General features: G+C 37.3%; 1 protein-coding gene across 1 annotated transcript in view; it reads left to right on the top strand.

Annotated features, from left to right (window-relative positions):
- The window catches only part of LOC125136743 (coiled-coil domain-containing protein 170-like), a 54176-nt gene that overhangs the window by 22189 nt on the left and 16905 nt on the right, over positions 1-15082 (top strand). Inside the window, exons 4-6 of the mRNA XM_047797535.1 lie at positions 7455-7590; positions 9556-9870; positions 11006-11206. Of these exons, the coding sequence (XP_047653491.1) occupies positions 7455-7590; positions 9556-9870; positions 11006-11206 (652 nt within the window). The remainder of the gene's footprint in view (positions 1-7454; positions 7591-9555; positions 9871-11005; positions 11207-15082) is intronic.

Genomic DNA, 15082 nt, shown 5'->3' with positions numbered 1-15082 from the left:
CATGTGACTATTGGCCATTTTTGAATTGGGTTATTTGTTTCTTACAGTGTCCTTTGAAGCCCAATTTTTTTTTTTTTTTTGTCTTTTTAAGGCTGCACATGCGGCATATTGAAGTTCCCAGGCTAGGGATCAAATATGAGCTGTAGCTGCTGGCCTACACCACAGCCACAGCCACGCCAGGTCCAAGCTGTGTCTGCAACCTACACCACAGCTCACTACAATGCTGGATCCTTAACCCACTGATCAAGGCTTGGGATTGAACCTATATCCTCATGGATGCTAGTCAGATTTGTTTCCACTGAGCCATAACGGGAGCTCCTGAAGCACAAAATTTTTTTAGTTTGGATGAAGTTCATCATTCTTTTGTCTTTGATCATTTTGACCAATTTTTATATGTAGTGTGAGTTAGGACTCTGAATTCATTCTTTTTCATGTGGAGATCCATTTGCTGTCCCAGCACCACTTGTTGAAAAGATTATTCTTTCTCCCATTCAGAGAAGGATGTTTTCTTGACAACCTTGCAAAAAAAAAAAAAAATCAATTGACCATAAATGTATGGGTTAGTTCTGTATTTTCAATTCAATTCTATTAGTCTATATGTCTATTCTAATGCCAATACCACACTGTCCTGTAACTACATAGCTTGTAGTAAGTTTTGAAGTGTGAATCCTCTAACTTTTTCTTTTTTTCCCCTCAAGATTGTTTTGGCTACTCTGGGTCCCTTTTCTGTATTAATTTTAAGATTGGTTTGTTTATTTTTATAAAAAAGGCAACTGAGATTTTAATAGATATTCTGTTTAATTTGTAGATCAATTTGAGGAGTAATGCTGTCCTAATTGTCTACCATCCATGAATACGGGGCATCTCTTCACTTATTTAAATCTTTAATTTCTTTTAACAATATTTTGCAGTTTTTAGCAAATGTTTTACATTTATTTTGTTAAATTTATTTCTAGATATTTTTGCTCCTTTTTATGCATTGGAAAAAGAACTGTTTCCTTAATTTTATTTTTGGATTGTTCATTTTCAGGGAGTAGACATGTAACTGATCTTTGTATATTGACATTGTGTCCTGTTAACCTTAGTGAACATGTTTATTAGCTCCTATAGTTGTGTGTGTGTGTGTGTGTGTGTATTCCTTAAGATTTTCTCATGTTATCTTCAAAGAGATTTCTTTCCTTCCTTTTTTATGTCTTTCCTTCCTCCCTTCTTTTCTTCCTTCCTTCTTTCCTATTTATTTTTTGAAGTATAGTTGATTTATAATGTTTTGTTAGTTTCTTTTTTTTTATTATTTTTCCCCACTGTACAGCAAGGGGATCAAGTTATCCTTACATGTATACATTTTTCCCCCACCCTTTGTTCTGTTGCAATATGAGTATCTAAACATAGTTCTCGATGCTACTCAGCAGGATCTCCTTGTAAACCTATTCTAAGTTGTGTCTGATAACCCCAAGCTCTTGATCCCTCCCACTCCCTCCCTCTCCCATCAGGCAGCCACAAGTCTATTTTCCAAGTCCATGATTTTCTTTTCTGTGGAGATGTTCATTTGTACTAGATATTAGATTCCAGTTATAAGTGATATTATATGGTATTTGTCTTTGTCTTTCTGACTCATTTCACTCAGTATGAGAGTCTCTAGTTCCATCCATGTTGCTGCAGATGGCTTTATGTCATTCTTTTTTATGGCTGAGTAGTATTCCATTGTGTATATATACTACCTCTTCCGAATCCAATCATCTGTTGATGGACATTTGGGTTGTTTCCATGTCCTGGCTATTATGAATAGTGCTGCAATGAACATGCGGGTGCATGTGACTCTTTTAAGTAGAGTTTTGTCTGGATAGATGCCCAGGAGTGGGATTGTGGGGTCATATGGAAGTTCTATGTACAGATTTCTAAGGTATCTCCAAACTGTTCTCCATAGTGGCTGTACCAGTTGACATTCCCACCAACAGTGCAGGAGGGTTCCCTTTTCTCCACAGTCCCTCCAGCACTTGTTATTTGTGGATTTATGAATGATGGCCATTCTGACTGGTGTGAGGTGGTATCTCATGGTAGTTTTGATTTGCATTTCTCTTATAATCAGCAATGTTGAGCATTTTTTCATGTGTTTGCTGGCCATCTGTATATCTTCCTTGGAGAAATGTCTATTCAGGTCTTTTGCCCATTTTTCCATTGATTGATTGGCTTTTTTGCTGCTGGGTTGTATAAGTTGTTTATATATTCTAGAGATTAAGCCCTTGTCGGTTGCATCATTTGACACTATTCTCTCCCATTCTGTAAGTTGTCTTTTTGTTTTCTTTTGGGTTTCCTTTGCTGTGCAAAAGCTTTTCAGTTTGATGAGGTCCCATGGGTTTATTTTTGCTCTCATTTCTATTGCTTTGGGAGACTGACCTGAGAAAATATTCACGATGCTGATGTCCGAGAGTGTTTTGCCTATGTTCTCTTCTAGGAGTTTGATGGTGTCCTGTCTTATATTTAAGTCTTTCAGCCATTTTGAGTTTATTTTTGTGCATGGTGTGAGTTTCATGTGTACAGCAAAGTGAGTCAGTTACATATAATCTTTTTCAGATTCTTTTCCATTGTAGGTCATCAAGCTATTAAATTATAGCTCCCTATGTTATATAGTATGTTGTTGTTTGTCTATTTACATTTAGTAGTGTGTTTTGGTTAATCCCAGATGTGTAATTACTTCCCTCTTTCCTCTTTAGTAACCATAAGTTTTTTTCTTTTTTTGGTTTTTTTAGGGCCACACCCATAGCATATGGAAGTTCCCAGGCTAGGGGCCGAATCAGAGCTACAGCTGCCAGCCTACACCACGGCCACAGCAATGGGGGATCTGAGCCGCATCTGTGACCTACACCACAGCTCATGGCAATGCCAGATCTCTGACCCACTGAGTGAGGCCAGGGATCGAACCTGCATCCTCATGGATACTAGTCGGATTAGTCTCTGCTGTGCCGCAATGGGAACTCTCCATAAGTTTGTTTTCTATGTCTGTGAGTCTATTTATATTTTCAAAATAATTGTATTTCTATAAATTTTTTTGGCCATACTCATGCCATATGGAAGTTCCCGGGCCAGGGATCAAACCTGTGTTGCAGCTGTGGCCTGCACCACAGCTGCCACAATGCTGGATTCTTAACCCACTGTACCACAGGGAACTTTCTATTTGTATCATTTTTTAATATTCCATATATAAGTGATAAGTACTACGATATTTGCCTTTCTCTTTCTGACTTATTTGACTTAATATGATAATCTCTAAGTCCATCCATGTTGCTGTAAATGGCATTATTTTTTATGGCTGTGATATATACCACATATTCTTTATCCATACATCTTTTTTTCAGGTTTTTTTTTTTTTTTTTTTGCTTTTGTCCTTTTTTAGGGCTGCACCTGCGACATATGGAGGGCCCCAGGCTAGGGGTTGAATTGGAGCTGTTGTTGCTGGCCTACACCACAGCCACAGCAACTCAGGAGCCAAGCCACGTCTGCGACCTACACCACAGCTCATGGCAATGCCAGATCCTTAACCCACTGAGCGAGGCCAGGGATCAAACCTGCAAGCTCATGGTTCCTAGTTGGATTTGTTTCTGCTGTGCCACGATGGGAACTCCATCCATTCATCCATTGATGGACATTTTAGTCGTCCATGTCCTGGGTATTGTAAACGGTGTTGCAGTGAATGTTGGGGTGCATGTATCCTTTTGAATTAAAGTTTTCATCTTTTCCAGATATATGCCCATGAATGAGATTGGTAGATCATATGGAAACTCTGTTTTTAGTTTTTTAAGGACCATCCATCCGTAGTCTTCTCCATAGTGGTGGCACCAATTTACATTCCCACCAAGAGTGTAGGGGGGGTTCCCTTTTCTCTGCACTCTCTCCGGTATTTATTACTGGTAGACTTTCTGATGGTGGCCATTCTGACAGGTGTGAGGTGATACCTCATTGTAGTTTTGACTTGCATTTCTCTAATAATTAGTGATATTGAGCATCTTTTTATGGGCTTTTTGGCTATTTCTATGTCTTCTTTGGAGGAGTGTCTGTTTAGGTCTTCTGCCCATTTTCTGGTTGGGTTGTTTGCTTTTTTGATGTTTAGTTGTAGGAACTGTGTATATTTTGGAAATTAAGCCCTTGTCAGTTGCATCATCTGCACATATTTTCTCCCATTCCATGGTTTCATTTACTGTGCAAAAGCTTTTAAATTTGATTAGGTCCAATTTCCTTATATTTTTCTTTTATTTCTATTACTATAGGAGATGGATCCAAAAAATTTTGCTTTGATTTATGTCTAAGAGTATTCTGCTTAAGTTTTTCTCTAGGAGATTTATAGTATCCAGTCTTACATTTGGGTCTTCAATCCATTTTGGGTTAATTTTTTAATGTAATGTTAGAGGATTTTCTAATTTCATTCTTTTACATGTAGCTGTCCAGTTTTCCCAGCACCACTTATTGAAGAGTCTATCTTTTCTCCATTGTGTAATCTTTACTCCTTTTTTTATAGATTAATTGACCATAAGTGCATGGGCTTATTTCTAGGCTTTCTATCCTGTTCCATTGGTCTGTATGTCTGTTTTTGTGCCAGTACCGTGCTATTTTGATTACTATAGCTTTGTAGTATAGTCTGAAATTTGGGAGCATGACTCCTCCAGCTCCATTTTTCTTTCTCAAGGTTGTTTTGGCTATTCTTTTGTGTTCCATACAAATTTTAAAATTATTTCTTTTAGCTCTGAAAAAATGCCATTGCTAATTTGATAGAGATTACATTGAATCTGTAGATTGCTTTGGGTAGTATGGCCATTTTAATAATATTGATTCTTCCAATCCAAGAACATGGTATATCTTTCCATCTGTTTGTGTCATCTTCAATTTCTTTCATCAGTGTTTGTAGTTTTTAGAATACAGATAGGTTTATCCCTAAGTATTTTATTCTTTTTGATACAGTGGTAAATGAATTGTTTCTTTAATTTCTGTATCTGATAGTTCATTTAGTGTGCAGAAATGCACAGTTTTTTTTAAATTATATGGATTTATCACAATTTATTTAACTAACATATTGATGGACATTTAGGTTGTTTTCAACTATATTCTGTTATAAACATTACAGGAATTATCATGCTTCCATAAATGTCTGCACATTTGTCAGTTGTTAATCTTAGGTATGAAAATCTAGGGAAATCTAAGGTAAGAGTACTAATATGTCAGTTATATATATTTTTTTCAGATTCTTTTCCATTATAGGTCATCAAGCTATACAGTAGGTCCTTGTTTTTTGTCTATTTACATAGACATTAATTTCTATTTACCCACATACTCACCCCTTCTGGAACTTTTCATTCCTTCCTATAGTTCTGTGGAACCACCACAGATCATTTTCCTTAATTGCCTCTAATGTTCCTGCAATATAATGTAATTCTTCTGGCAATGAACTTTTCCCATTTTTCCTTCTAAAAGGGCATTTTTACTGAAGATGGAATTCTATGTTGTCAGTATTTTTTTCTTTCAGCACTCTAAGGTATCCTCCAGTTATCTTCTTTCTTCAATTAATTTTTTTATTTTATGATTTTTATTTTTTCAATAATAGTTGATTTACAGTATTCTGTCAGTTTCTCCTGTATAGCAAACTGAGCCAGTAATACACACACACACACACACACCCACACACACCCACACACACCCCTACATATATTCTTTTTCTCACATTATCCTCCAACATGTTCCATCGCCTGACCTTCAGTTATCTTCTGGCCTCACTAATTTCTGTTTGAAAAGTGAGTCATTAGTCTTATAGCTACAGCTATACCTTTGAAGGTAATGGATGCTTTTTCTCTCTTTTTTGTTTTTGTTTTTGTTTTCATTTTTTAGGCCTGTACCCACTGTATATGAAAGTTCCCAGGCTGGGGGTCAAATTGGAGCTACAGTTGCCCACCTCCGCCACAGCAACAGCAACTCAGGATCTGAGCCGTGTCTGAGACTTACACAATAGCTCGTGGCAATGCCAGATCCTTATCCCACTGAATGAGGCCAGGGATTGAAACCACATTCTCATGGATTCTAATCGGTTTTGTTTCCACTGAGCCACAACAGGAACTCCCTTTTCTGGCTTTTAATTGGTAGCAATTTGTTGATATGTCTTGGTGTGGCTTTCTTTGAATCCATCCTGCTTAGGATTTGAGAACTGCTATCTTTCATCCAGTTTTGAAAATTCTTGGGATTTATTTTTAAAAATATTATTTCTTTCCCATTCTGTCTACTTTCATTCTAAGACTATAATTGCAGGTGTTAAACCTTTTGAATATCTTTCATGTCTCTAATACAATTTTTTTGAATTAAAAATTTCTCTTTAGATAATTCAGATAATTTCTTTGACCTGACTCAAATTTACTAATTCTATAGAATGCAAATCTTAGAAGAGAATATAAAAACATGAAAGATTGACTGAAACTCTAAACTAGCCTCTGGTAGAAAATATTACCGATACCTGTCAAAACAAGAACCAAATAATTAGATGTTTTTCTATTTGATAATAAAATAGATTTTTACATATGCTATTCTCTATTGCTGTACCATTATTTCTAATTCCTTTACCCCTTGTGAAATCTCATTCAAGGATTCATTTGAAAAGCCCATTCAGGTGTTACGAAAAATAGAAATATAGTTATCCCTCATCCCTTGTCCCTCAGAGTTCACAGGAGATGGTTCAAAGACCCCTGGGGATACCAAAATCTGTGGATGCTGAGCTCTTTATATAAAATGGCATGGTATTTTTGTATAACCTATGCATATCCTCCTGTGTACTTTAAATCATCTCTAGATTACTTATAATACCTAATATTATGTAAATGCTATATAAATTTAAGTTTTGGTTTTTGGAACTTTATGAAAAAAACTATTTTAATTTTTTTTTTTTTTTTGGCTGTGGTACATAGCGGCTTGATGGGGGATCTCAATTCCCAGATCAGAGATTGAACCCAGACCACAGTGGTGAAAGCACTGAATCTTAACTGCTAGATCACCAGGGAACTCCCTTTTTGAATATTTTCAATTCATGTTGGTTTACTCTGTGGATGTGGAACCTGCAAATATGGAGGGCCCACTGTACTTTTACCCATATGGAACCTCCTGATCATCACAATATTACCATTGTGGCAGACAGATATTCATATTCAAGTTTTCTCTTGAAAAGGATGGTTTCAAAATTGACTTCCCCCAAGACAATTATTATAGGGCTTAACCCTGGATTATTATTCTTCCTGTTTCTCTACCATTTCTCAACTCTCCCTGGAAATTGTTGGGTAACTACACAGCTGTTTTAATAAGAAATACATTTTTACTTGATACACATATTTGATATATATTAAGGGAGGATGTCTCTTTTTATTATTTTAATTGTGTTTTGAATATTGACTTGGTTTCATGATATTGTCACCTCCTGATATCTTATACAGAGAACATCTGGTTGAAAGAAAAAAAGCAGAGCTAAAAGCAGACCTTTTGGAGAAAAAGTTAGCAGGGTCTAACAGATTCACCCCTTATATGAGTATGAAAGGTCAAGAAGATTCCTTGGATAGTTTCATGATGAAGGTGAGAATAAATTTTGACTGATTTTTAAAGAAACAGGATTTGTGTCATCCTGTGTTACTCCAGGAGATAATTGGCAAATGTTGAATGGTTGTTGGTCTTCTTATGAAGGACGAAAGGAAGCAGTGTAGATTGGTTGACTGGAAGAATTTCTAAGATATGGAGAGAAAGTGCAAGGAGTATCTGAAAGTCTCTGTGATATTAAAGAAAAGGTTAGAGAGAATAGAGCTGTGAGAGAGCTGGGAGGCGGTGGTGGTTAAAGAGTGAAATATTGTAGTTTTAAATTTTGGTATGGGTTAGCTCCTGCTGCTGACAAAATCTGAGTTTTGGGATCTGGGTGTCAGGGTTGAAGAGGAGTGTGAGTGAAAGTCATTGAAACTGAAGCATAGGAGCCACAGAACTAAATTGGTGGATCATGTACACTAGACATTGAAATCTAGAATTATGCCTTGAGGGTTTGGAAGGAAGAGGTGAGCCTGGGCCTTAGTAGATGGCAATTCACAGGATGCGTAGAAGTTTTATGGAAGAGTGTTGGAGGAGAATGGGAGACAGAATATTATCAAGGAAGCAGTAAAGGTTTGTTTTGAAATCCATGGACTATTACTATTTATTATGTATTCTGAATGTAAAACAAGCTCCATCATGATCCAATTGATGTGAGGGGTTCCACTTTAAAACATTCAGCAACTACTTTGAGAGTAAAGTAATTCCAATTTTTAATCACTTCTTTCAAGTAATTCACAGTAACACGTTCCATTTTTTTCACTTCTTTGATTTATCTGTCACATCTCTGAAAAACTCTCCTATACCAGGGTCCATAGCTTTGACCTTTTCTTCCACTGCTCTTTCATCCTGTTTCTTTTTTTTTTTTTTTTCTAGGCTTTTAGGGAGATAAGCCCATCATTATTTCAACAACTGTAGCTCCCCTTCCATTTCCCAGTTTCACAGAACATAAAGCCCAGAAACTAAACTTGTTTATTCAGCTTTCAGAACTGAAGGTGGCAACTGGGTGGAAAGACAAGAATTTATAACGGCAGAATCTTGCCCCTGAGGTCAGGGTGGGGAGGAGAGAAGTACAAGTTTATCTTTTTTTTTTTTCCTTCCTGTTTAAAATGGAAGCATTGTCTTTTTTTTTTTTTTTTCCCCCTCTGCTTACGAGGGGAAGGTTGGGGGAAAGAAATGGGACTTGCTTTTGCATTATCAAAGCTGTTAGTATTTAATGATGTTCTATAATCATAATTAAGTCTTCATGAAAATATTCATTTCCCTGCCAATTTTTTACTTTATTGCCTTAGCATTCATTGGTGATCCTTGCCTGAATCAATTATTTTTTTAGGAGAAGCAAACTGCAGTTGTACCTTTCCTTCTACATTTATTAGCTCAAAATTTTCTATAAAGAGTTCCCCCATAACCTGGAGTGGTTTGGTTGGCTGCTTCTCTACTCCAAATTTCCTATTTTCTCAAAATAGCTTCTCCATAACATCATTTTAATACCTCATGGAGTTGCCGTCCTGGCTCAGTGGTTAACGAATCCGACTAGGAACCAAGGGGTTGCGGGTTCGATCCCTGGCCTTGCTCAGTGGGTTAAGGATCTGGCGTTGCCCTGAGCTGTGGTGTAGGTCACAGACGTGGCTCAGATCCAATGTTGCTGTGGCTCTGGTGTAGGCCAGCGGCTACAGCTCTGATTAGACCCCTAGCCTGGGAACCTCTATATGCCGTGGGATCGTCCCAAGAAATGGCAAAAAGACAAAAAAAAAAAAAAAAAGACACACACACACAAAAACACCTCTTGATGTTTTTGAGTATGCCCTTGTGTCTCTGATTTCTCTATAACTCCCTCTTTCTACTGAGAGCTTTTTCTCCTTAAGTTTTATATTATGACCATACACACATTTCACAAGAAGGGAAGTAGATATCTCAATATTAAATTCCACATGTGAAGTTTAACATATGTGTTGGCATATTTAGGATAAGGATGAAGCTATCCTGGCCAAGAACTTTGAGAAAGACACCATTGTTCACTCTGAAGGACCAAAAGATGGGCAGAAAATTTGGGATAAATGTCAACAAGATTTGATCCATAAGGAGAAAGAAGTACCTGAGTTAGATGGACTTCCATATTCATTCAGCTGGGAAACTAAAACTGCACGATCCCACTATCAGAAATTTCTCAGTCAGTTGTCTGCTCTTACCAGCAACAGTGTTGAACCCATACCAGCCATGGAGGAAACTATGGCAGAGAGCATTCAGGAACCTGGTGCAAATGAGCCATTTTGGATGTCTGTAAGTGTATTGACAGATGAATTAGTCTTTCAAATTTGTTTTAAGATGTGGGTTTTTTTTTTTTTTTTTAATGGCTGCACCTGCAGCATATAGAAGTTCCTGGGCCAGGGATTGAATCTGAGACACAGCTGAGATCTGAGCCATACCTGCGGCAACACGGGATCCTTTAACCCACTGCAGCTGGCTGGGGATGGAATCTGAGCCTCTGCAGCAACCCAAGCCATTGCAGTTGGACTCTTAATCCATTGACCACAGGGGAAACTCCTAAGATGTGGATTTTGATGTTAGCTGATTTGGTAAACTCTGTGGCTCTGATTTTATTTTGATTACTGCAGTGATAAAGGAGAAGAGGATGTTCATTATCACAGTAGAGTTTGTACAGTGTGTTTGTTAAGAGCAGAGAGGCCCAGTATGGATCCCAGCTCGGCCATCGCCAGCTGTGTGCACTTGGGCAGGTTACTTATCCTCTCTAAGCCTCAGTTTCATTTGTAAATTTTGGCGGGGAAAGGGGTAGAGTGGTGGTTGGGTGGGGGGCATGTTAATACATGATAAATGCTTAGTATCATTCAGTGTAAGCTCAATGAATGCTAGTTTAAAAATAGTGGCATGGTAAGGATATTTCCACTAAACACTGGTCAATTCAGTCAGTGCAATAAAATAAATTGTCAAATCCATCGTTTTTACTGAACTTACTGGTCAAGTCTATCAAAAGATTGAACCAGCAAGATTAAGTGAATATGTCTCCTTGTTATATCCAAATCATTTTAGTAAAATTTCATGACTCTTTACCTGAAAATTCAAATGAAGATAGGTATTGCTTAAATTCAATGTGTTAGTAAAGCCTACAACACAGCAGTCTGTTTGTTGTATAGTTTCAATTTTGTTACACTCTGCTCTCTTAAAACTCATCATACAATTTTATTTCTCAGTACTCTATGAAATGTCAAATCTTTCTGTTTCTTTCTGTTTTTTTAAGACAGGGTGTACTTCCAAATCTTAAAAGTCTTCTCCATTCATCTCCTTAGTAGCTTAATGTTGCAATGTCAATATAAGTAGAACTTGCATGCAGTTTTTAGATGAAATAGAAATCATGGACCATCAGGATGCTGTATCTATTTTTTTTTTTTCCCTGCAGAGAACTGAAGGCCTCCAGCAGGAAATTCAGATGCTTACTAAGCGACTGGAGAAGCTGTATCATCACTGTGAGGAAACTGCTGGAAAATTACCTGAAGCTGATGAAAATTATAAGGAACATAAAAGACCCTTGAAACGTCTGGAAGGAAAAATTGCTATTAATGACCTTTTTCAAGGAAGGTTAGACTTGAACATGAACAAAGTAAGAATTTCCTTAAGTATAAAGTATTTCTTTGACAATGAAAATGATCCTATTTTATTATATTAACTAATATTCAAAGCTCTTAATGCTATTCTTACTTTTCTTTTGCCACACCTATTGCATGTGGGAGTTCCCAGGCCAGGGATCAAACACGTGCCATAGCAGTGACCCAAGCCTTAACAGTGGCAAATGATCCTTAACCACTAGGCCACCAGGGAACACGCTGTACTTTTCTTAATATTAGGAAAGGCAGGAAAATTTGCAACAAACTTTTAAACCTTGTGATTTTATAAAAAATCCTCTCCCTATCCATATCTATTTCTCTACTGTACACATTTGATATGTATTGTAAAGGCATTTTTTTTAGTATTTCTTAATGTACTTTTACAAGAGGATTAGAGGAAAAAGAAATCAAACTCTTTCATGACTCTTCCAAGGTGGAATTTTAGATGTATTCTGTCAGCTAGATATGATGCATATTCGGAAGGGTTTGTTGCTGTTATTCATCAATAATTACCTTATAACTGATTTCCTTTTCTATTTTCTGCTTCTCTGCATCTATAAAGAAAAGGTAGTCCTAAAAGTGGGATGGGAATAGGTAGGATGTGATACAGTTTATTTTCAGGAGATTTTGATTCTATTTCACTGCTTTTTCACAGAATTGCTTGTCATACCCATACCTGTGTTATACTCTCTCTATAATTGCTATATCTCAATGAATAAACTCACTCACTCACTACTCACTCATTTAGCCTCTCATTCCATTCATTCTTCCATTGATCCAATATATTTTGATCACCCAGTTTTTGTTTTGTTTTGTTTTTTGCCTTTTTTGCCTTTCCCACAGCATATGGAGTTCCTGGGCCAGGGATCAGGTCCAAGCTGCACTTATGACCTACACCACAGCTGTGGCAATGCTGGATCGCTAACCCACTGTGCCATGCTGGGCACAGAACCTGTCAGCACTCCAGAGATACCACTGATCCTGTAGCATCACAGCGGGAACTCCTATCACTCAGTTTCTAAAAACTTCCAGAACTTGGTGCAGTGGTGTTAACAATGTACACTGCAGAGTCCAAAGAATAATCCAGCTTCTACTTCTGCTCTTGAGTATGTAATTGGTGATGATTCATTCCATGCAAATTTTTTAAATACTACATAAAATTTTAAGAATATAAACTATGTTAAAAGGGTTGAAGAAAACAATGATAATCTTCTCCAACCCTCTTTCTGCCTATTTCACCTCAGTAACCAAAGTATCTGTAACTTCTACAACTACTATGGAACTACATGAGTACATATATAGGTGGTGGTATTTTTACAAAACTGGGACTGTACTAGTTAAAATATTCTTCTTACTTGGTAAGAAGTAAGTACCTCACAGTCTTTCCTTAGGTCAAAAGATATAGATTTTTTTTTTGTCTTTTTGTCTTTTTAGGGCCACACCTGTGGCATATGGATGTTCCCAGGCTAGGGGTCCAATTGGATCTGTAGTCACTGGCCTCCGCCATAGCCACAGCAATGCCAGATCAAAGTCGAGTCTGCACCCTATGCTACGGCTCACAGCAACACCGGATCCCTGACCCACTAGGCAACCTCATGATTCCTAGTTGGATTCGTTTCTGCTGCGCCACAATGGGAACTCCAAGATATAAATTTAACTCACTTCTTTAATAGCTGCACAGTCTCCCATAGTGTGTATGTAAATTATTTATTCAACCAATTCCCAGTTAATGGACTATTGATAGTTCTCTTATTTCCAGTTTTTGTTGCACTACAAATAATGCTGCAGTAAGAATGTTTATATATATTTCTTTCCACACTGGTTTGGAAAGATTGAGTCCTAACTGTGGAAATATAGGATCACAGTGTATGAGTATTTTAAATTTTAGTAGCCATTGCCAGAATACTACCTTCCAAAAGGCTGGAGTTTACTTTCCAGATAACAATATATGTGTCTGTTTTCTCTTCATATCCTAGCCAGCATTGGATGCTGTCATTTGTTTAGAGTGTGTGTTGTGTGAGGTCAAAATGCTACAATAGTTTTTACACTTACCTAACTACCAGTAAGGTTGAGTATCTTTTTATTTTTTTATTCTTTTGATCACTTAGATTCCCTTGTCTTCCTATTTCTCAAAATTAGACCTCAGATACAGAAGGTTGAGTTAATCAAACTCCATGGTTCATAACACATTCATTTGGGCCATGGAAAGTCCCTTTCTTATTTCTTTATTCCTTCTTAGGCCTTTGTATATTCCCTCCCCCAAAGGAAGCCAATCTAATATGTTTAATGTGTATATTTTTGTTTATGTTCCTTTAAATGTGATTTTTGTGCATGTATTTTAAATTTGCATAAGTGGTTTTATGTTTTTTAAAAGTCTCATTCTGTTACTCAGCATTGTATTTTTAAGATCCACTTAGCATTGCTATTTGTTCATTTAGTGCATTGCTTCCATCTGCTGCATGGAATTCTACAGAGTGCATATCTGCCTTTTTCTTTCCTTCTTCCTTCCTTCCCTCCTCCTTTGGCCTGTCCACTCCTCCAGTGGTGAGTATCCACCACAAACGGCATTACTATTGGCATCCTTCTACAAGCCCCCTTTATGGACCTGAGAGAAAATTGCTTAGGGGTACTTAGGATTGGAATCGGTGGCTTATAGGGTATACATACACTTCATTTGGCTAAGTATTGCCAGACAGCTCTCACAGAACAATAAATAGTCCCACCAGAGGTACAGAAGGGTTCTTGAATCTCAACATTCTTGTCATTTCTTAATATTAACAGCTTCCTAATTTTTGCCCTTCCATCAAGTAGAAAGTGATTGCTAATTTATGTTTTTCTAATTATTAATGTTTCACATTCCCTTAATGTTCTCCACCTTTTGGCTTTTTAGTCCCTACCTTTATCCATCTTCTTATTTGGGTTCCAGACTTGTTCTTTATTTCCAGAATGATATATACATCTTACTTGACCTATTCAGGTTGTAACACTCCATGACAAGTCACCTCTCCACATGGGCCCTCACCTGTGGTCAGGCTCTGAGTCCCTCTGCAGGGCAACCCTCTTCTGCAGACACTTTTGTCACCATGCTTGGGGTCTGTAGGTCTGCTCTGAGCCTCACCATTTCCCTTCTCATCCTCTGCAGATGCCTATGGCTTTAGGACTGAATCATTTAGAAGGGAAAAGGAAGGAAAGGAAAAGAATAGGAGGAAGAAGAATAAGAGCAACTGGTTTATGGTTAACCTTTCAAGTATCCTAGTACATGCGCTCATTTAATAACTTTCCTGTCAAGGACTTCCTGTGTGGCTCACAACATAACTACTTGGCGTTGCTTCTACAGTGGCTGTGGTTCGACCCCTAGCCTGGGAATTTCCATATGGCGCAGGTGTGGCCATAAAAAAAAAAAAAATAATTTTTCTGTCAAGAACTACTTTAGCTTTGTTCCACAAATGTTAACATACACTGTTTTCCTTATCTTTTATTTTAAATACAGTAATACATTTTTAAGTTCCCAAATGTATAGGATTTTAAAAGAGTTTATATTTTATTACAACATGGTAGAAGTATGATATGATCCCTGGGGATTTACGGAGGCTTCCTACATGGCCAACACTTGGTCTATTTTGGTAACTGTCCCTTGTGTGCTTGTAAAGAACGTGTTCTCTGTTGGGTATAAAGGTCTACAGATGGCTAATGCTCAAGCGTATTATTCATACGGTTCAGATTGTCTGTACCTCTGATTACTTTTGTTTGCTTGATTCTGGAAAAGATATGTTAAATTCTTCGAGCACAATTTTTGATTCATCCATTTGTCATGCTGTTCTATCAGTTTTTGCTCTGCAGATCACTAGAGCAAATGCACTTATAATGATTTT

This window comes from Phacochoerus africanus, chromosome 9 (genome assembly GCF_016906955.1).
Source record: "Phacochoerus africanus isolate WHEZ1 chromosome 9, ROS_Pafr_v1, whole genome shotgun sequence".
Classification (NCBI taxonomy): Eukaryota; Metazoa; Chordata; class Mammalia; order Artiodactyla; family Suidae; genus Phacochoerus; species Phacochoerus africanus.
Note: the sequence above shows the minus strand (reverse complement) of the source record. Positions and strands in the feature narration are given on the sequence as shown.